At 32.7% G+C, this 21,338-nt stretch overlaps 1 protein-coding gene across 1 annotated transcript; it reads right to left on the reverse strand.

Moving 5' to 3' along the window:
- Window positions 1-1,619: 1,619 nt before the first annotated feature.
- On the reverse strand, window positions 1,620-19,186 carry LOC129912971 (WD repeat-containing protein 81). The gene is made up of 6 exons (XM_055991262.1): window positions 18,481-19,186; window positions 13,346-14,628; window positions 7,282-9,800; window positions 7,044-7,219; window positions 3,265-4,709; window positions 1,620-3,203 (listed from the first exon to the last, which is right to left on the reverse strand). The coding sequence occupies exons 1-6, from the start codon at window positions 18,805-18,807 to the stop codon at window positions 2,969-2,971; spliced, it is 5,985 nt and encodes a 1,994-aa protein (XP_055847237.1). The 5' UTR covers window positions 18,808-19,186; the 3' UTR covers window positions 1,620-2,968.
- Window positions 19,187-21,338: the final 2,152 nt, after the last annotated feature.

Consider the following 21,338-nt stretch of genomic DNA (forward strand, 5'->3'; position numbering starts at 1 on the left):
AGGTGAGAATGAGAGCATGTATAAAATGCTCCTCAGTGAAGCAGGAAGTGGGAGATTACTTTAGATTAGATTAGATTAGATAAACGGTAAATAAACTACAAAATTTTAAATATTTGTTTAACTCGCGTTAGAGTTATCACTTTTACAATAAGCCTACTGTTAATTTTTCATATTCTGATCTCGAAAAAATTCAAAATTAAAAAAAATTATACTAAGCACTTTTAAAAAAACTGACTTAAATCAATTTAAAATTCGAAAAAAATCGTTTTTGATTTGCCTCTTCATTATAAATCCAATCGAATGAGACATCAAAATAAAGGTCTCTTTAGGAAGGTAGGAGTTCGGGTTGCTATCGAAATATTTTTTTTATCTTCCTTTATCCGGAAGCAGATATTGTCGGATCAAAGTCCCGAAACAAATTTTGGCTTAAAGATACATATGAGATCACAGTGAACAGGCCTATGCGTATGCGTTCAGCAAAAAAAATTACATACAGCTGTGTTCAAAATAATAGTAGTGCCTGCAACAAAATAACATTTGTTATATTTACGGTGCTTCTATGGTTAAAAATTTAATTTCTTTGATGTCAATGTTTGTAACGGTCAATTACTAATAAATGTATCGTAATTTTAAAATGAAAAAGAAGGTGCCAAATAATTTTTCATTGATTTCTGGTTGTTCTTTCGAATTGGACCTGTTCAAAATAATAGTAGTTAAAGTTATTTTTTAAGAATTTAAAAGCGGTTTATAACTTAGAATAATTATTTTTGGTTTAAAAGTAAGTACTCATATAATTTGAATAATTTTTCAACAAAAAACGATTTGTTTCGGTTTTAATCTATTTAAAGTTCGAAGAGGAAAACACTGCAGTTCGGATAACGGAAACTTATACGAAAGCTGCTTGAAGAAGGGAAAACCTACTTGGAAATTCAAGTTTATATTAGGATGCTCCTCTACAATGGTAGCCAATGCAATAAAGTCAACGAAAGACCCGAAACGCGCGGTAGAAAAAGAAAAAAGACCGCCGTAGATGACAGGCGTATTGTCCAGACGAGCAAAGTTGAGCCTTCTACATCGTTGTTTCACATCCAGAAGGCTTTAAGCCTAGATTGCAGTGCAGTGAACATTCGGAGGCGAATGTTAGACACTAATTTGTACGCTTGAAGCCCACGAAAAGTTCCGCTGTTAACAAAGAAAAATGTTAAAATACTTAAATTTTCGACCCTCTATGTTTAACTGTTTCCGTCGTATACTTTGGAACATATTCCGTATTGGGTGGACGTCGGACGTATTGTGGAGATCCAGTACCACCAAAGGGGAAAAATATGCTCTCATCTGTAAACAATATGTTACGCCATTACTTTGCTGGCCAGTTCATGTGGTCTTTTACAAACTGGACGCGCTTTTTAACATGTTTCGCTGAACTTTTCGTGGGAATTATCCCTTGTCTAAAAAAACGTAATTTTCAAAAAATGTCTGCAAATTCATCGAACAAGACATCTCTTTAGGGTCTGTTCATAACTAAAAACCAAAAGTTTCTAGGATTTTGGGTTGCTAAAAAAATTACAATTTTTTTCTTTAAGATTCTCGAAAAATATCCAAGGGGTGCCCCTTGTCTAAAAAACGGAATTTTCAAAAATTTTCTCCAAATCCATCGAATGAGATATCAAAATAAAGTTCTCTGTAGGCTCTATTCATAACTGAAAACCAAAAGTTTCCGGGATGTCCCTTTTTAGAAGGTTTTGTTGTACGGCAATTACCTTGTTCATGGTGCATAACTTTTTTTTTCTGCCAAATTTCCGTTGCACCTCTGCCATAATTGGCCTGGTTAAGGTTAATTTTGTTGAAAGCACATAGAATCGAAAGGAACTCTCTTCCGGTGTAATTTTGGGACAAAAATTTAAAAAAGTACCTACGTTTTCTTTGAAAATATGTATATTGGCCGACAAAACAACTTGAGGAAAATGCGCTACAAACTGTGCCTCGAACTGGATAATTTTATTCTCACGAATAATTTCAATTCATATTCTATAATTCTTCTTATTTATATCTCCGTTTAAGAATCCCGATAAAAAACAATCACAGAATTCGCTCGTAATGACAGTTTGTATGAAACTATCTGATTGTTTTTTCGGGATTCATAGCAAATTTCCGATATAATTTATTGCTTTGCATAGTAAAAAATGTGAGAAACGGAGATTCTCTCAGGAAGATAAAAGACTTCACTTATTCGAAGATGAAGGGTGATCGTTATGACTTGAAGCGCAAAATAAAACAGGACTATTGAATGTGGTTGCGACCCACATAGCACTGTAGTGTCACCAATATAAATCGAATCATATAAAACGCAATAATGTTAACAATTTTTAGAATATGCAAATATTTTTATTTTTATATATTTTTTTTTTTTAATTTATACCTATTTCCATTCTACATGCCATTAACTTATTTGTATTTATTTATTAATTTAATTTTTTTTCAACTGGAATGTTATTGGCATTATTTTTGAAATTTTTATTTATTTTTTTTCTTGTTTGTTATGTTACATTAATAAATAATGGAATATAATGTCTTTATGGGTTCCAAAGTGCAATCAACAAAACAAAAAAAAGATATAAATAAAACAACTAAATAATATAACAAACAAAAATTATAAACATTTTGCACCCCTTTCTTCAATTATTATTAAAAAAAAATTGATAAATTATTATTATAAAAAAAACTATACATTTTCTGTGTATATTTGTATCACTTTGTCTTGTATATTTTTTAGGTATATTTATATAACTAAATTGTGTGTAATAATAAAAAAAAAATTAAGAAAAAAACAATAATATAATAAATATTTATAAAGAATTGATATTTGTTCAATAAGCTCATTAATTTTAAGGTCGATTTTGGGAAACTTAAAATAAAAAAAAAAAAATACAACAAAAAAAAAATGCTTTTATGATAATTCAACTGAGATTTAACACAATAAGACAATGTTTCCACTTTCATTGCCTGCGAGGAAGGTTCGGTTTAAAGGTAAAACAGCAAGGCTTGTAAGGACACCTCGCAGTGTTTCTGATCGAAGTTTTGTCACCGAACATGTAGCGTCTCGATTTCCAATGTCTGAATAGATGCCAATGCGATTGGCGGTGGTTGCAAAAACTAATTCAGAGCCAATAGGCTGAAGGCAGTGGGCTGGTTCTGGTGGGGGTCTAGAAAGAAAAAAAAAAGCTTTTAAATAACATAAACATTTAAAAATGATGAATAACTCACTTTAGTTGATATTGTAGACTGCTATCATTTACATTCCACACAGAAATACTGTGATCCAAAGCAGAGCTAATTAGTTGAGTATCATTGGACGCAGCTAACTGCAACATATCACATTCCATTGGGCGCCACGATGATAACAGAATTCCTGTTCTCGCATCTAGAATTGAAATTCCACCTGACGAAAGCCCAGCTGCTATCCAATTGCCAGATGGCGATGCGGCTAGACATCGAACTGTGCTGCTCAGATTCGAACTCAAACGCCATTCATTTACATATTGCATGGTTCGTGAATCAATGATCTTCACCGACGACTCAGCTGTTCCGGCAATGATTAGTGGACTGGGTGAAGGAAAACATCGAACAACAGTGACTGGATTGTGTCTGGGAGAGTCTAAGATTCCCAGCGGACGGCCAATAAATGGATCCCACATATGCACTCCCGAATCACAAGAAACCACAAATCTAGCCGATTCTAGGAAAGCCAGCGAATGCACTGACTTTTTGTGACTGTTGTAGGTGAATTGACAAGAGGAAACTTTTTTACCGTCGCCTTCACTTCGGAGTGACCATAATTTGACGGTTTTATCTTTCGACGCTGACATAAAACTATTCTCATTGTCAAGAGCGACGATAGCTCGAACGGAGTTTGTATGTCCAGCAAAAGTCTGCAGTTTAATCTGCTTCAAACTAAGATGGGAATCTTTGTCAGGACGGCTAATCTCATGGCGCCAATATGCCAACCAATTGCCACGCAAATGACGTGTTTTTCCGATTTGATCGAATTTATAAGCCACCATATCGAGTACTTCCATTGGGCCCATTTCCTGTTTAGTACTTGTTGTCGCTACTTCAATTCGATTTCCAACCATTGTAGTGCCAAAACTATTTGCAGTCTGTTGTTCTTCCACAGAACCTCGTCTGGATGATTCTGGCGTATAATTTGCACTTCCATCATCCGGTGCAGAGAGGTCAGGCTGTTCGAATTCATGACACAGAGTGAGTATGAATTCCAAATTGACTACAGTTTTTGTCATAATCGATTCGCCGAGAAAACGTAGAAACGCTAAATACGAACAGTGGGCTAAACTTGGACTGAAGACATCACGGATTTCTTCGTTTTCTTTCTGATGATCTTGAAAGTCACCAGCATCTTCATTGCCACCAACCATGTAATTGGGTGGTGAGATGCCAATATCGTCGCTACTATCACGGAAATTTTCACCAATTCCATAGGCCTTATCGAAAATGAGGAAGAATTTTCGTAGGGCAGGAATACAGAGGTGTTCCTTGGACATATCGGGACCAATACGAACAGATAGAACATAAATAGCATCCAAGAGCTTGCGGGCTAATACACTGCGACCAAGGAAGCCACTTGGCATTAGACAACGTGTTGAGCCAAGAAGAATAATAATCGGGATTATGATTGTGTCCAAAATAACATCCTGAAAAGAAATCAAAGAGAGGGTGAATGGAAGGTTAAATATGATTTATACCTAATGGTTATAGTGTGGTAGCGAACAGAGATGGACACCCGAAATACAAAAACATGTGTGATCAAGGTATTCTTTGTCATTTGGATGTGACTCTCTGTCACATACAATACAAGGTGATTGTCATTTATAGAAACCCTTCAAAATATCGGGTCGAATTACGGCATACGTTCGTTAACGTTTTGACTATTGCTCTCTCTATTTTATCCGAAGAAAATGATAGAGACATAAAGCGTAAATACGTTAACGTACGTATGCCGTAGTTCGCCCCTGATCTTTTCAGGATATTACCAGCCGAATAAATATACATGCTTCCAACCGTTTGTTTTATTCAATGAACAATGAAAGGGTATCGCAACGAATCTACATTGATCTTAGTACGACCGTTACTAGACCAACTGTCAGCAGAACAACCATAGTCGAAAGCAATAACTTTTTATTCATTAATAAATGATCAGGAGTCAAATAAAAATACAAAAAAAGTTGTCATGAATATGAAAACCTTTAAAAATGTTATTTTAAAAGCTACCCCAATTTCGCTGGTCTGGGTTTGTATTCCAAGAGAGATTGGTATTTTTTTTTTGTTTGCATTAGTAGAGTAAAAAACCGCAAAATTGTGATTTGTCTAACAATAAAAAAAAAGTCTGCAATGTAGATTTTTTAAAATTGGAAAATTAGTATCAAAATGCTAAAATTATGTATTATTTTTTCAACATTTGCTTCTGGAAGGTTTTATGAACTTTACTTTAGCATTTAAAAACATGAAATCCTATTAAGGCAGCTCTAAATTTTTAAGTGCATAATTTTGTATGTAACCTTTATGCAACGACGCACGGCCTCATAAATTCTTGTTTGTGCACCCATTACAGTGGATGCTATTTTTGACTTTTTGTTTCATATAAAGTACTAAGAAGAAAAAACCTAGAACGTTTGGATATGAATACTAAAATTGAAGCATAGGCAACAAATTTTAGTTCGTGAAAAAAAAGTTGAAATTCGTCCGGCTCTTTTATTCAATTGCAATTTTCATGGAGTTTATAGAATAAAATCCATTTTCGCTGTTGAAAGGTTAAGTTTCGATTGCAGATAAAATCTGCAGTGAAGATTTGTAGTATTCCAAACTCTGGGAATGTGAAGAAAATCTGCAAAATGCAGATAAATTTGCACATACATATGTCAACACTGCAAATGACCAATATGGGGCACATACTTTTTTGCGAAATGGCTCTCACTTTTGAAATAGGTAACAATTAAAATTTTTTAACCATTATCTGTTTTTTAAATTGTGTGGTTACTTGAACAAATTATTTAATTAATTTCGGAGCAATGGAAGCATGTATGCAGTTCGTGATATATCGTGTTTTTCAATCTGAACCTTAAATAAATGTGAATCTAAAAAATACAAAGTTGTTTTTATTTATTTCAGCATTAAAAAAAAACATAGTTCCATTAGTCCAAAATAAAATTAAAGTTCTAACATTTAATTTTTTATCAAAAAACATTTTTTTCAAGTAAACGGCTTTTGATGCATACTAAATAAAAAAAAACCCATGTGTCAAGAACAAAAAGGAGAAATGTGTCACAGTTTATGCCACAATATGAGCAGGCGGACCCCATTACACAGGGTTCTAGTGAACATTTGTATCTATCAAACATTAAAAAAAGCGTAACGGCAAATAATGAATAAATATTGCTTATCTTGTTCTCAGCATGAACAAGCTGTATTTCAAGGAGTTTGGGACCTTCTTTTAATGGACATGAAATTTTACACAAAAAAATAAATTAAAAAAAATCCTTATTTACATTTTTCCCACATGAACAAGCAATTGTAGCCAAAAAAAAAAAAATGGTAGTTAAAACAAGAAATGTATTTCTTCTCAATTAAGAAAAGACCAAAATAACAAAACAAAAAGGAAAAAAGTACTTTGTATTAAAAGTTAAGAACTTCCTTAACTATCCGCTCATTTCAAACTGAAGGAGAGAGACAGTTATGAGTTATGACAAATAATAACATTTTTCTTAAGACGAACACTGTTTTTTAGCTATTATTTGTAACCCCTGTTACATCTAATCCCGCTCACTCCTACTCAAAAAATATTTATTTCTTTATAAACACAATTGAAAATTGTTGTAATGTTGTGGTTTCGAGTCTTGCACATGCTGTTTACAAAAAAAGAAAAAAAAAAATAGAGCACGTATACGCCACCCACTCTCCCTCGGTATAAAACCATAGCTACGGCTATGCCAACAACCTAACCTTAATATGATTAATATCTTACAACCAACCTTTAATCTCTCCATTATTGTACTTTCAATCAAGCACGGGACAAGGTATTTCAGCAATTGCAATGAACTAATTAGAGCACCTTCCAAACTAGGTGTGATTCGTTTCTGACAGAGGGCAACCAGCTCACCAATGTGTGGGAAATATTGCAACAAAATGAATTCCTCACCAAAAAGCGCTGAAATGGAAAAACAAAATCATAAAGAATCTCTCCCATTTCTACAAATTAAATTTACTTACCAGTAACAGCAGTTAAACACTCCAAAACCCTTTCAGCATTTCGGTCTCCTACAACTTTAGCATCAGAAGTTGAAAAATAGTTCAAATTACTAGATTCTTCAGAATCATAAGTCTCAGGAAGGAGATTCTCCTGACCCACATAGCACAATGACAACATTTTCAACAAATTCTTTGTCAAATAACGGGCAGTTAGAACCGGTCCCAATCGATGAGACAACCAAATTAAACTCTCCGAACTCATTTCAGATATTCGATTATTTTGCAACGACTTTGCCTCGGATAACTTTGAAATAACCGATGCTTGAAGCGAGTCATTTGGTTCACTTTTGCTGCTACTCTTTGGTTGCTGTTGTTGTTGTTGTTGCTGTTGAGCCTCGTCAATCAAATCAAACGAATCAACACTTTTCTTACTTCCAATCACACAATCAATTGTATTCAACTGATACGATCTCCTGAAAGCACTTGGAATATCAATAGTTGGTGACTTTGGACCCATTAGGCAAGAATCGACCATTTTTGATGGACTATCTGTTTGACTATTAATGGAAATTTTATCTTCATCAAATGAATTGTTGGATAGTCGCTGACCATAGAAAATCTCATTAATAGCCATTTTCTCTGGAGTATAAATCCTTGTGTCTTCGGTAGCTTCCTCAGCGTTTAAAGGTCTACTATCAAATGAGTCTACCGATTTATTCTCCGGATCAATCACATTACTAGACTTATCCGAATTGTCATCATCAAAACTAAATACATCTTCGATTTCTTGTTTAGTCGAGGCATCAAACGAGAGTGTGGCATCGGCTTCGGGAGAAATCAACGTCATTGAGTTTTCCGATTCGTCATTGCAACAGAATTTGAAATTCTTTCCACATCGATTCTGACGTGAATTTGAATTGCTATGATAATGAAAACCAGAGCTATCCTCAGGCTCTTTATAGCCACCGACTGCTTCAATCAAAGGTGCTATGAAATTGTCCAGAAAGCATTTCAATCCGAATCTCACAATCAAGCGCAACAAGAAGCTATGATGATAGAGTTTAACTGATTTTCGACTTTTGAACGATGAACTCGTTGTGAACCGAATTGAGTTTATGCTTCCGTCCATTACCTTACGTGTTCCGACTGTCCCACGATCATAAGATTCAATGTCATAGAGTTTCATAATTGGCTCGAGGAGATGCTTTTGAGTTTCTCGAATACCAACAGCTGTTGCCATCAAATCAAATAAGTACCAAGCTGTTAGGATGGATGTTTCGTCATTGCGAAGCAAGTCAATTATGTGGGGAAGGAGTAGCTCCACAGAGCCAAATTGCTCATAGGCAACTGGTTCAAGCAGTTTTTCGATTTGGACGCAGCACGCCTTCACTTTGCATTCGGCGATTTTCCTGGTAAAAAGCACTCGTTTACGGTCAATTTCTGTGTACCTAGAGCAATCTTTCCCATCACAATTGAAGTGAGTGCAAAGCTCCAGAAGCGTGGAGTCGAATTCAAAGTTATGTAGAGTCCGAAGGAGGGTGTAGATTGGAAAGTAGGTGTTGGGGAAAGGTATTAGATTATGAGCAAAAATAGGTTCCAGAAGCTGTTGAGCAGTTGGAGGCGGTAAACCTTGTTCTGTGACCAGTCCTACAGTATTGAGATTTAATAGTAACTTTACAACATACCGCAGACATTTGGGAATTTCGGAGGCATTTGATGCTGCTACCAATCGACATGCTTTAAGTCGTTCTTCAAAGCTTGAATTCAAACCGAAAAGCGGTCGTAGCTTATTCAATACAAAAAGTTCCACCATAATACAACCAATGACTTGCAAGTCCTTCTCACGTTTGTCAATCAAAATTTGCTTAAGATTCCGTTTCGATCCAGTTTGATGGGGCACAATGAAACTCTTTGCTTTTGCCCCTCGTTGGTTATCAATGGATTTAGGTTGATTTTCAATTTGACTAAAATTATCAGCAAACAATTGATTTGTGAATGAATTTTCAGATTCTTCAAAAAGCAAATCATTGTGTGCCATTTTTTCGGTATGATTTTGAGATGCCCTTTGGCCGAGGAAAGTTTTTGAAAAAAATATTTCCATGGTTTCTAAGCTATGTAAGAAGGCATAGGGCTTGTAGTCTTTTGGTAGTTCTATAATCTTTGGAGGTGGGTAGAAATTTGATGTGGAAGATTCAATTAATTGACTGTTGTCTTCGATAATTGTATTTGGTGTACGTATGGTTTTGGGGCTTAGTCTGCCAAATCTCTGTGGAGTTGTTTGTAGAAGAGGTGAATCGACTTCTCTAGATGGAGATCTGATATTTGGGGATGAGATATCATCTTGACTTCTGGCAAGACGACGATTGAGATCGATAAGACGTGGTGGAGTTTTACTCATCCAGGGTGAGGGAAATCTTTTTGGTGGATGAGGTTGGGTAAAAAGTTGAACGATTCCTCGCTGGCATAGGTTTTTGTGATTATCAACCATACTGAGGCAAACATTTTTTGATTTTACAGCAGCTTTTCCTGTTAATTTGTATCTGAAATTAAATAGAGAATTTAATATTAGGAAACAAAATAATAACATTAGTAGTAATAAATCATACCCGTCAATAACTATGGTATTCATTTAAAAGAAATCAAAACAGAAACAGTTTTCAGTTGTTTTTAGTAAAGATTATAAAAGACGATGAAGGTCAACATTCTTTATTCAAACAGTCTTAAAAACTTAACGATTAAGGTATAATCTAGAATCATCGTTAGGTAAAAATAAAGCAGGAAAATATCTACCACGTTAGAAATTTTTTCAAAAGAAGCATGTATAAGGTCTTTTGTAATAATAGGTGGCAAAATTTAAAAAAGATGAAAGGATTAGTTTTGTGAACATAAGATAAGATAAGTTATTTTTAAGCATTTTCAATTGTTTGTTTTTCGTAAATATTTCAGGTCGTTTAGCAGTAGGGTTAAATAAATAAATAAATAAATACATTTTTGGCACGAGGAGTTCATGAACCTAGAAACTCAATTAACACTAAGCGGGTATTACGAATTAAATACCGATTACTTATTTTTCATAGATTTTTTCGTTTTTACTTGCGATATAGGTACTATATATCAAGTTATGCATTCGTACAAAAAAAAAAGTTGAGATAACATTTTTCCATGACATTACGATGATAGACAATGCCAAAAAAGTGGGTCCCGGGAGTCCGTCTGTCTGTCTGGTAGTCTGGTAGTCTGTCAGTCTGTTTTAAGTTTAATTTAACGAAACCGGCTCTAACGATTTTGTTCAAAAAATTCAAATGTTAGTTTTTAAACAAGGTCTATCTTTTGAAGAAAATTTTTTTTTTTGAAAATCATCATTAACGGTACCTGCCATAGGACCCCCTTTTTAAATCGGATTTTCTGCAAAACTACTTATTGTATTTCAACGAAATTTTTTATACAAAAGCATTTATATAATTTAAATATAAGCCAAAAATAAAATTTTGAAAAAAATAATTTTTGGATTTTAAAAAAAAATTTGAAATTTTTTTTTGAAAAATCAAATTTTCGAAAACGGGACATTGAATTTTTTTGAAATTTTGTTTTTAGATGTTGATTAGTTATTTCTACAAAATGGCATACCAATTTTATTTTTAAACTTTTTTTTCAAAAAATTAGTTTTTTAAAAGACGGCTCTAACGATTTTGAAAAATTTTTTCCTAAAAATGCACCTTAATATATCAAATAAAACTGCATACTTATTTTGTGGGGCAATTTGATTTCAGATATTGTTTTTTTTTTTTTGAAAAATGAATTTTATTTTTTTTTTTTGTTTTTATATATGTACCTACATTTCCCAAGTTTCTATATAAAAAGTCTTAAAAATTTAAGCAACTTGAACTCTAAGAGCAAGTTCGTGCGACCCAGTCGTGCATTTTATTTTTAATGAATCTATTTTAATGGATTTCACTCATCCAAACTTTAAGGCTAGGAACACACATGCGACTTTGGTCGCGCGATTATTCAGTCACAAATTAGATGACTGTGATGTGTGTTCCTAGCCTTAAATGAATTTTTTATTATTTTGTTTTAATTAATTTTAAAATAGTCTTTTTCAAGGTATTTTTTTTGAAGAAAATGTTGAAGTAGTAAAGTACCTCCCCAATTAATTAGCATATGACTTACAGCTACAGCCGTTTTACCAAACGGCTCTTCTACACTGTTATACTTAATTTGTTAATTGAATACAAATTGTTTAACAGGAAAGACCTAAATGTATAGGTGTGAAATATACAGAATTTTGTAAACAGATTGGATTTACAGAATTTTGAAATACAGAATAATAGAAAAGCAGAATAATGGAATACAGAATTATGATCATATAGAATTTTTACTTGCTCTATAGGGCAAGTATTGGTTTCGTGTAGAAAAAAAAAATCGAGGTTTTAATCAAAACCAACATTACGATGATGGAGAAGATCAAAAAAGTGGTTTTCGTCATGCCGTCCGTCGGTCTGTGCGTGTGTGCGTCTGTGCGTCTGTGCGTCCATCTGTACATGGAGCTAGGGCCTAAACGGATGGATGGATTTGCTTGAAACTTGGTACAGATGATTTTTACGTAATTCCCTAGGATCGTTTTTTTTATTTTTTTAATATCTCCAATTTAACGCATATCTCCCATATAACGTTTTCGAGGTATTTCAAATTTCTCGAAAACGGCTCTAACGATTTCGTTTAAATTTGGTGGGCGCAGTACTCTTATTGATTCTAACAAAACTGCATTTTTAGTTTTTTTTTCAAAAAATGCCGAGAGCGGAAATATGGCGTTGCCGTTTTTCAAAAATTGAAATGTTTTTTAACTTCATATATTTCATCAAAGCATAAGTCAATTTTTTCAAAATTTACAGACATCATAGGTATTGAAGTGTAAAATGTAAAAAAAATTTAAAAAAAAAGTTTTTCAAAAATTATTTAAAAAATTGAATTTTTTTAACTTTCGATTTTTTTTTTTTTTTGTTTTTATTTTTTTTTTTCCACAAAATCTTAAATTTCCAATAGATATTTAAGATAAAGATGCTTTGAACTACAAGAGCAAGTACGTGCGACCCAGTCGTGCATTTTATTTTTATTGAAATACAGAATTTTGGTCATACAGAATTTAGGAATACAGAATAACGACCCGTTCCCGAGAATTACATCTAACTTTCTCACTAAAAAAAAAAAAACAAAGAACTCTCAGAATTCCATAAAATTCATCTGTACTAAAACTGAGAAAAATCCGTACAACCGTTTGGGTAGTAGGAAAACTAATAATATTAGCTAAAATACTAATATTAGTATAGAATTTACTAATATTTTTTATTTTTTTAGTTGATATTGAAAAAATATTAGTAAATTCGCTAATAACTATTAGACAAAAAGTTTTATGACATGGTGCCCTGATCGCTGTAATGGTCCTTATGTACCATTCCTGTTTATAAAATTGGTAAAATTTGCCATTTAACTATGATAATTAATTTAATAAAAAAGTAAATATTTGTTCTGCAGCAAGGCGAGAACAATAATTATCTAGACATCGCTTGAAACAATTAAATGTAAAATGCATATAAGGTTTCCTCAGTCAAAACATCAACAAGATTTTCACCTAGAAAGTACAGTATATTATTTTCCTTACTAATTAATATAATTATTTGCCATCTTATTTAAACAGGTGTTGTTTTTGTTTTGACTTATTATATTTAAGATTGCAATTGCATATATACATTTAAATTCTTTGATAAAGAAAGAACAAAGCTATCGGAATGAAAGAAAACAAATTACAAAAAATGCAATAATTCTCGTTGTCTTGAAAACCTTTTCATTTTTAATTAATCTCCACATTTAATCAAGCTGACTCATGGTTGTATCCATGAGTCAGTGATTACATATTTGTCCTAAACATTCATGAGTCATTGCAAATCAATTTAAAACTAATCTCATACTACGTGTGGGCGTATTAACTTCTTATCAGAATTTCTAAGTTTGTAATTTAAAATTTTCGAATTTTATTTCTCAAACGCGCGAAACTTACCTAGTAAATATATACAAACAAATAACTTACCCAAAGTTCAAATCAATCCACAACTGCAATCTCTCACTAACATGCTGACTCTCTAATGCTTCTCGATGTTTTGCAATAAAATCCTCTGGACAACTCGCCCACATTGGTAACTCAAGATCTGGTAAATCTTCATGTATACTCTTAAAAACCATTGGATCTGAATAGAATTCGGGTATACATTCATCTGGTGTCCATTCTTGCAATCGCAAAATCGAAACAGGATACTCAGCAGGCACCCAAATAGGTCGAACATGATGACAAAGTATATGCTGAGGTGTTCTCCTAGCCATATAGACAAAGTAAGTGATTTCCGATAGGAAATCCGAAACATGATGTGGAACATCATGACTCGATGTTGCTCCATGCGATCTGAACATCAAATCGAGATGAACATCTCCTTTATTTAAACGATATTTACTTTTTGACAAATCTCTCCAATTGGCTCCATTGCGATGTGCAAAATCTGTTACCCATGGCATAATGTGGTGGTACTCGGGATTCGTTACACTTCGACCAGCTGCATTATTCAATATTGTTAGATAGTCAAAATTCGATAATTGACCATTACACCACATTTCACAATATTCCCGCAATGTAAATTGTTCCAAGTCATAAGCAAATTTCAAATCAAGCTTTGTACTGCCAGAGTACTCATCATCATCGTCATCATCATTTACTGGATTATCTGTCGATGGTGAAGCATCATCCAAATCCTGTTGAATGATATTTGATTCAATTCTGGGAATTATTTGCAACCATAGATTATCCTCAACAAGAATATCATGCAATCGCAAATCTCCAAGGAATAATCCCAATTTTGACAAGTATTTGGTTAGCTGTAGTAGTTGATAGATTATGAATAGGGATTTATTGTTAGATTTACTTAATATAGCCGGACTGTATGTTATACAGTCATAGAGGGAAGTCTCGATGGCTGTTGGATAAAATATGACGGCAATGTGTAAACTAGTTTCAATGGCGGCCAGCGCAGGTAGGACATTGGGATGACATTCACCACCGGCAGTTGGTAATACAACGAGATGTGGTTCAATGTGGACGTGGGTATTATTGCAATGGATTACTGAGCAATTGAAAATACGTTGAATGAGTTCTCGTAGTATTATGTCGTAGGGAAGGAAGGAGGACTGATCAAGATTTCTTCCTCCACTTCCATTATTGCTGTGGGTGGCTTGCTTTGAAAATTTCAAATGCGAAGCGGGGTATTTTTTGTATGCAGTTTCCCAGAGGTTTTTGAAATTTGTATTGGAAACATAACTTACGGCCTGAAAGAAAAATTAAGAAAGAACTTTATGATAAGTCTTTGACTTTAAAATACAATGTATTGGTTATAGAAATTAATAGGTCTATATGAGAATGCAACTCATTCTTTTGAATTGATTTCAAGAACAGCAGAAAACAAAAATTAGTATGCACTCGGCATGCATACATTATATAGAGGAGATTTTGATAACAGCCCATCCATTAATAAATTCCATTGATTCAAATTTCTCTTGTTCGATCTTCCAATAGTGGGGGATTGTTTGTGTTGATAAGAGTATTAATTTATGAATGCAAAGCCAAACATTATAACACCATTTGAAAAAGATTAAAACAGAAAAGAATTCCATTTATAACAAAATCATGTGAGAGATAATCTCTGATGGTTTAGTCATAAAAGAAAAAAGTAAATAAAAGATAAGACATATTAAAACGGGTTCAAAATAATTAAGATTATGAGGGTAACTTCATTGAGGTCAAAATACTAATTAGCTAGGTAGCAATTGAACTTGAGTTTGATAGTATTTTTCTTTCAGTTTAGTTTAAATTATTTGGGTGGTAAATAGATTTTCAATTTTGATCAATCAAGGTAGATATTACTTTTAAAAGGTGGTTAACATCGAATGAAATACTGAAAATTTCAATCGCCAATTTCTCATCCATTAAAATATATAATTTTTAAGTTATTTCTTTTATTTCTTAGCCAAAAATTCAAGTGGGGTCAGATTCAGATGCGAAAGTTGATTTTTTTAGTAATAAAGAGTTTTTAGGCGTTGGATTTTTTTTGATAAAAAAAAAGATTTATTGAAAAAAAAAAAGAAATTATTCTCTTAGCTAAGGATGTGTAATTAACCAAGGATTGTACTTGTATAAAGCCGAAATTCCACTAAATAGATTTTTTATAACATTTAATAAAAAAAAGTTTTAAGAATAAAGTGTAGGGCAGGGTCGCACGTACTTGCTCCTATGGAAAAGATTGTTTACAATATTAAAGTTTTAATGTTAAAATTTATTTAATTAATTTAATTTCATGAGAAACTAAAAAAATAAAATTGAAAAATAATAAAAAAAAAAAGAAATTCCAGAGCCCTATTAATATTTTTCGCAATGTTAAGTGACATTGACATTACTCTGCGTATGTATGACAGATGTATCTTTAATGTATTTAGGAAAGTCTTTAAAAAACGTGTTTCAATGTGAATTGCACAGTTAGTCCAAACCAAAGAATATTTTTACGAAAAAACGTTGAAGTTTTTCAGTTTGAAAATGTATTTTGCTACACTAGCGCACGGAAGTGCATTATTGAATTTTTTATTGCGTCATGTACTTTATATTTAGCAGAGTAAGTTACAAATTTGTACCTAACAAATTTCGACCATGTGAAGTTGATCGAGTTTTTCGATGATATATTTTGTTAAGTAGTATACTATTACTATTTCACTACTATTACTTTTTCAGATTTTTTTAGGTTAACACATACATAGGTTCTAATTATTGCAATATTTGCTGAAGCATCTTTGCTTGAATCCTTTGGACGACTGAAAGAAGATAGACAAGAGCCATCCCTTTAAAAGGGGGAAAATTATAGGTTTTCTTAAGAATGCAAGCATTGACGCAGAAAAATTCGCTTAGCACATTATACGGCTCACAATATTTAGAATGTATAAGAATTATGAGAGTATATTGAAGAAGGCTTATATGAAAGAAATTTATTTCGAATCTGTTGAATCTCAAACTTCCCGAGTGAAACTATTACGGCCGATTTCTTCACAGAGTCCTAATACTAAAACCGGTCCTAGTCCTAAAGTTACTACTCAAATAAGTACCAACTCACTTCTTCACCCAAGTACTAGGTCCTAAAACTGTCAATTTAGGACCGAGTACTAGCTAGGACCTGGTTCTAGCTAGCTCCTCAAAATCGGCTAGTACCTGGTTATTATACCAATCGTTAGTACTCAAATCGGTACCAAGTGATTTCTTCACAAAAGTACTAAGCCCTAGTACTTTCAAATTGGTACCGAGTATTAGTTAGGACTCAATATTTGTTAGGACCTCAAATTCGGTAGTCTAGCGCTTAGTATTTGAATAAAAACAATGGATTCTATTCTTTTTAAGAGAAATCTGAGGGATTTATTAATTTCTTGGGTGCTGTTTCGCTTGTTAAGTGATTTTTATAGTAATTTTAATGATTTGAACGATTTTTAAAAATTAACCAAAATTACCTGAAATGAGAAATGTAATGCCGGAACCGGAAGAATGGACAAGAGAACAATTCTTGGTCAAGAAGTACCAAAAAAGTTCGATCTTCCTAAAAGTGACAACCAAGATGGTCTTTACATTTCTCGACCTGTGAACCATTTACACCCTCAATAATACCTCGGACTTGCCTATAAGTCACGATAAAATATTGCGAGTTGCAGTTTAGTAAAAAAAAAAAGACAATATAAGGACTGCGTTCTTTTAAATTATTCTTTTTATTAAAATAAATTTATGCAGGTACAAACGTCTATCCGAAAATATCGTTAACTTAATATGGGTCTACTGTTAATGTTAGCGATCCATTTATATGTACCTCGAGTACTTGTGTGAAACCTTCCTCGTTTTTGGTGACCTGTATTTCAGAATTGTTAACATTACCCAGATCACACAATTCAGCATTCATAAATTAATTCTTGACTGTTAAATTTCTTGATAAATGAATCGAATTTGTTTTGCTTGTTGGCTTCTTGTTACGTTTGACCAGATTTGTTTTTAAATTTTTTTGATAGTCCTATTATTACTTTCTACTTTTTGTCTTTCTTTATTTTGTTAAAATCTCTTAAATATGAAAATAAATTATTTAAAATATCAAAATTAATTATTTTAAACATCAAAATATTGTCAGAATGAAAGTTAGACCAGTTTTATACGTATTAATTCTTAGGACTACGTTGTAAACTTAGATCAGGTCCTATATATGTGAAGAAATGCTAACTTTTCCTTAGGACCGAGTACTAGTGCTAGTACCTGGTCTAGCTAGACCGGGTACTAAGCTCACTTAGGACTTATGTGAAGAAATTGGCCGTTTGACTTTGCTTTTTGAGATTTATTAGCTCCCCGACTACAAATCATTTGTCAGCAAGATATTGTCATACTCGATTCATTTTTCAATACTATATCCGCTAGTGTATTAAGATCTTTGGGACAGAATTTTGAATTGATGTTTCCGCCTTTCTACAACTTTCAGCTTTGAAAAATAATATTCCTGAAGGAAGTCGATAACAAAAGCCTTATTTATTTTTGATTAAGAAATGCAAAGATCAATATAATAATAGAAATCATACTGGCTTTGTATACCTACGTCTTTTCAATCTCTGTAATCTTTTCTTATCTTAATAGGTACTTTTGTTACTAAATGTAACTTTTAGAATCATGTTTTGAACCTTTGCCAGCTTTCAAACAAAACAATCAAAAGAAATAAAATCTAATGCTGTAAGTAGATATATTATAGGTGCCCGGAAAGTTTAAAGCAAAACTAGAATTTTAATTTGATCTTTTGAACTGTTAAATGAATCTTCAATTAAAATTAGTCACAGCAACGTAAATTTATAAATTGCCTATAAATACGTTTCTTTTCATTTTAAATTAACCCAAACCCCAAATACTCTATTGAATTAGTTCAACAAAAATATTTCAACAAGAGAAACATGCAAACTTAAACACATTCTCCACATTCATTTCCTCATTTGATACGAAAACTCCTCTTATTATTTTACAAAAAGCTACTTTACAACAAACTAACAAACAATAGAATTTTGTTGCATAATGATTTTGAAAGTGTAAAAGTTTTTTCATCATTTTCAAGTTCAAGCTCTTACCTGCGAGTATGTCATTGGCAAGTCTCCCACTACTGTAACATCATCTGTTACTGTTACTAAACTAGCATCGCGATTGCGAGGCAATGGAAATACTTTATGGTTTTGTTTGCGATAAATTTGCACATGAACTTTAGTCCAAGGATGCTCTAGCCTCTGCGGATGGATTCGTTTATCCAATCCCGGATAAATTGGAAAGTCTGTTAGTTTCTTTTTCTGTTCGAGACATTGCAGCCATCCTTTGTCAACAATTACAACAAAACGATCTGGCAATGAAGTCTCACGAACGTGTTGAGTGGCAATACCCAACTCGGACCAAATTGAATCCATTTGCTTGTTTTCTTTTTTACAAAGTTTCTAATTAATATATTTTTTTAATCTGCATTATTATCAGCAAAAAATTCAATGAAGAACAAGGTTATTTCTCTGTTTTTTCTTTGTTTATTTTTTTTTCTTTTTAGGCCTTCGTCATGGTTAAGAATTTTTTGTGTTGGTAGAAAAAAGAAAGTTTGTAGTTTGTTTTTAAATGAACACAAGTATTTTTTTTAAACATAACACAATATAAAGTTATTGTTTATTTTGAACTGGGGGATTTAGAATTTATGGTTTTTTTTTTGTCTTTTTTTTAATAAATTTTATAATCTTTTTTACACGAGAGTGTGGTGTGTACTCATTTGTTTAGAAGTTGCTACAAAAATACGGAATATGGAAGAGAGAAAAAATTGATGAAGAATGAACTTTTTTTTTGCAAGACACAGCTGTTTTTTGATTTTTGGCAGTTGTGCTGTCAAAAGTGACATAAGGGTGTGTGGTTTGAGAATGAATGCGTTCAGTCAAACAGTTAAGGCTTGGCCACACCGGAGGGTATGCGGTAGCGGTACGGGTAGAGGTAACGGTACTTGTATGAACAAAATTCCAAACTGACATATCAGCGTTCAGATGTTGAATTTTTTTCATACAAATATCGTTACCGCTACCCGTACCGCTACCGCATACCCTCTGGTGTGGCCAAGCCTTTAAGGCTTGGCCACACCGGAGGGTACGCGGTAGAGGTACAGGTAACGGTACGGGTATTTGTATGGAAAAAATTCCAAACTGACACATCAACGTTCGGGTGTGGAATTTTTTTAATACAAATATCGTTGCCGCTACCCGTACCGCTACCGCGTACCCTCCGGTGTGGCCAAGCCTTTAATGTTTTGAATTCATTATAGGGTAAATAGGCTGTGTTTTTGATGTAATTTTTTTTAATTTATGTAAAATGTTTTCGCTTTTGAGTTGAATAAAAAAATTTCAGCTGTATGGCTTATTGTTAAATATTTTTCTATGCCTCTTTTCTGCCATGATACTCCTTAAAAAAAAAAAAAAACAAAACAAAACCATCTGCAAAAAAAAATTTAACCCAAATTTAACCAGGTATCAGAGCTCATTAAATTTTTAACAGCTGAAATTTTTTTTATCAGTGTCAAAAATTTTACACGGGGTTAACTATTAAACAGAATTCACACACGATCTTAAAAGCAAAATATCGTTAATTTCTTTAAAAACTCGGTAGGTAAAACAGAAAAAATTGTATTAATATTTTTAAAACACGGATATTGATGGTTATTTTTAACTAATCAAACATTGAAAATACTTTTTCTCATAGGTACGTGTTTCGTATTAATCTTCAGCAATTAAATTTACTACATCACGAACCTTCCGTTAAATCTTGGACATTATAGATAACAAACATGAAAATATTTGCTCAAAAAAAGTGATAACGTCTTATAAATCGATGAACTATGACAGCAATGGGATGGGACTTTTTCAAAAAAATGTCGAAGTAGATTTGAACAAATAACGCAGTAGATTCATTTTTATCGCAGTAGATTTTTATATTTGTATTAGAGCCTACGATTTTGTTCGTGTATTTAATTACACGTGTACCCGATACACGTGTACACGTGTATCTAAAAAACGTTTACACGTGTATCTTATTTACACGTGTATTTATTAAATACACGTGTATTTATATTTACACGTGTAAATACGAAACAAAATGATTTTTTTGCTTTTTGGGGGTAAAATAAAAGTTTTTAAAACTAAACAACTGAAGATTATTGTGCAAATAAATAGTTCGAATTGGAAAAATAGTATTTGAACTTTTTGAAGACCTTATAAATAATTTATTCAAAAATTAAAAATAATGATGTGCCTTTTCATTAAAAAAAAGCTAATAAATTTTTCCAAGATATTGTAACGATGAATTACTGAACTACTTTTAAGATAAAAGTCTGAACACACTACCTACTACTGCAAAGGTAGAAATGTGAACGGACCTTTAGTAATTAAGAAAAATATCTCACTGAACACATCTAAAAATATCCCACTGAACATATCTCACTGAACACATCTCAAAATATCCCACACTGAACACATCTCAAAATATCCCACTAGACTGGAAGCCTTCCTGGAAAGGAAGTTTCGAGAGACAGGGACGAGAGCCTTCGAGGACGTTCTCGAGTCTCGAGATTCCGGTATAAAAGGCAGCGTAGACACCGACCGGACACAGTTTAATCTTGAAAGTGAAAGAGTACAGTACAAAGTGAAATAAAGTGTTGCGAATTGTTAGTAGTAAATAAAGTGATTTAAAAGTGTGTTTGTTTGAGCGAATAATAAAAGTAAATTGAGTTGAAATAAAGTGTGTTCTTATTTGAACGGAAATATAAGTGGAAATTAAATAAGTTTTATTGTGAACCCGAAATAAAACATTACAGTGGTGTCAGAAAAGTGGAATAAAACTTATTTATTTGTGCGAATCAGATAATTTCGCGAATAAAGTAAAAAGTGCGCGTGTGTTTTAAAAATAAACAAAGTTT

Source organism: Episyrphus balteatus, chromosome 1 (genome assembly GCF_945859705.1).
Source record: "Episyrphus balteatus chromosome 1, idEpiBalt1.1, whole genome shotgun sequence".
NCBI lineage: Eukaryota > Metazoa > Arthropoda > Insecta > Diptera > Syrphidae > Episyrphus > Episyrphus balteatus.

What these genes read in the sequence shown, in the direction of transcription:
- LOC129912971 (XM_055991262.1), bottom strand. Translation starts at nt 18,807, where the DNA reads ATGGATTCAATTTGGTCCGAGTTGGGTATTGCCACTCAACACGTTCGT. An exon ending in GTGTTTAACTGCTGTTACTG is followed by an intron (nt 7,220 to 7,281) that starts GTAAGTAAATTT and finishes TTTCCATTTCAG; the next exon opens with CGCTTTTTGGTGAGGAATTC. An exon ending in AGTCTACAATATCAACTAAA is followed by an intron (nt 3,204 to 3,264) that starts GTGAGTTATTCA and finishes TTTTCTTTCTAG; the next exon opens with ACCCCCACCAGAACCAGCCC.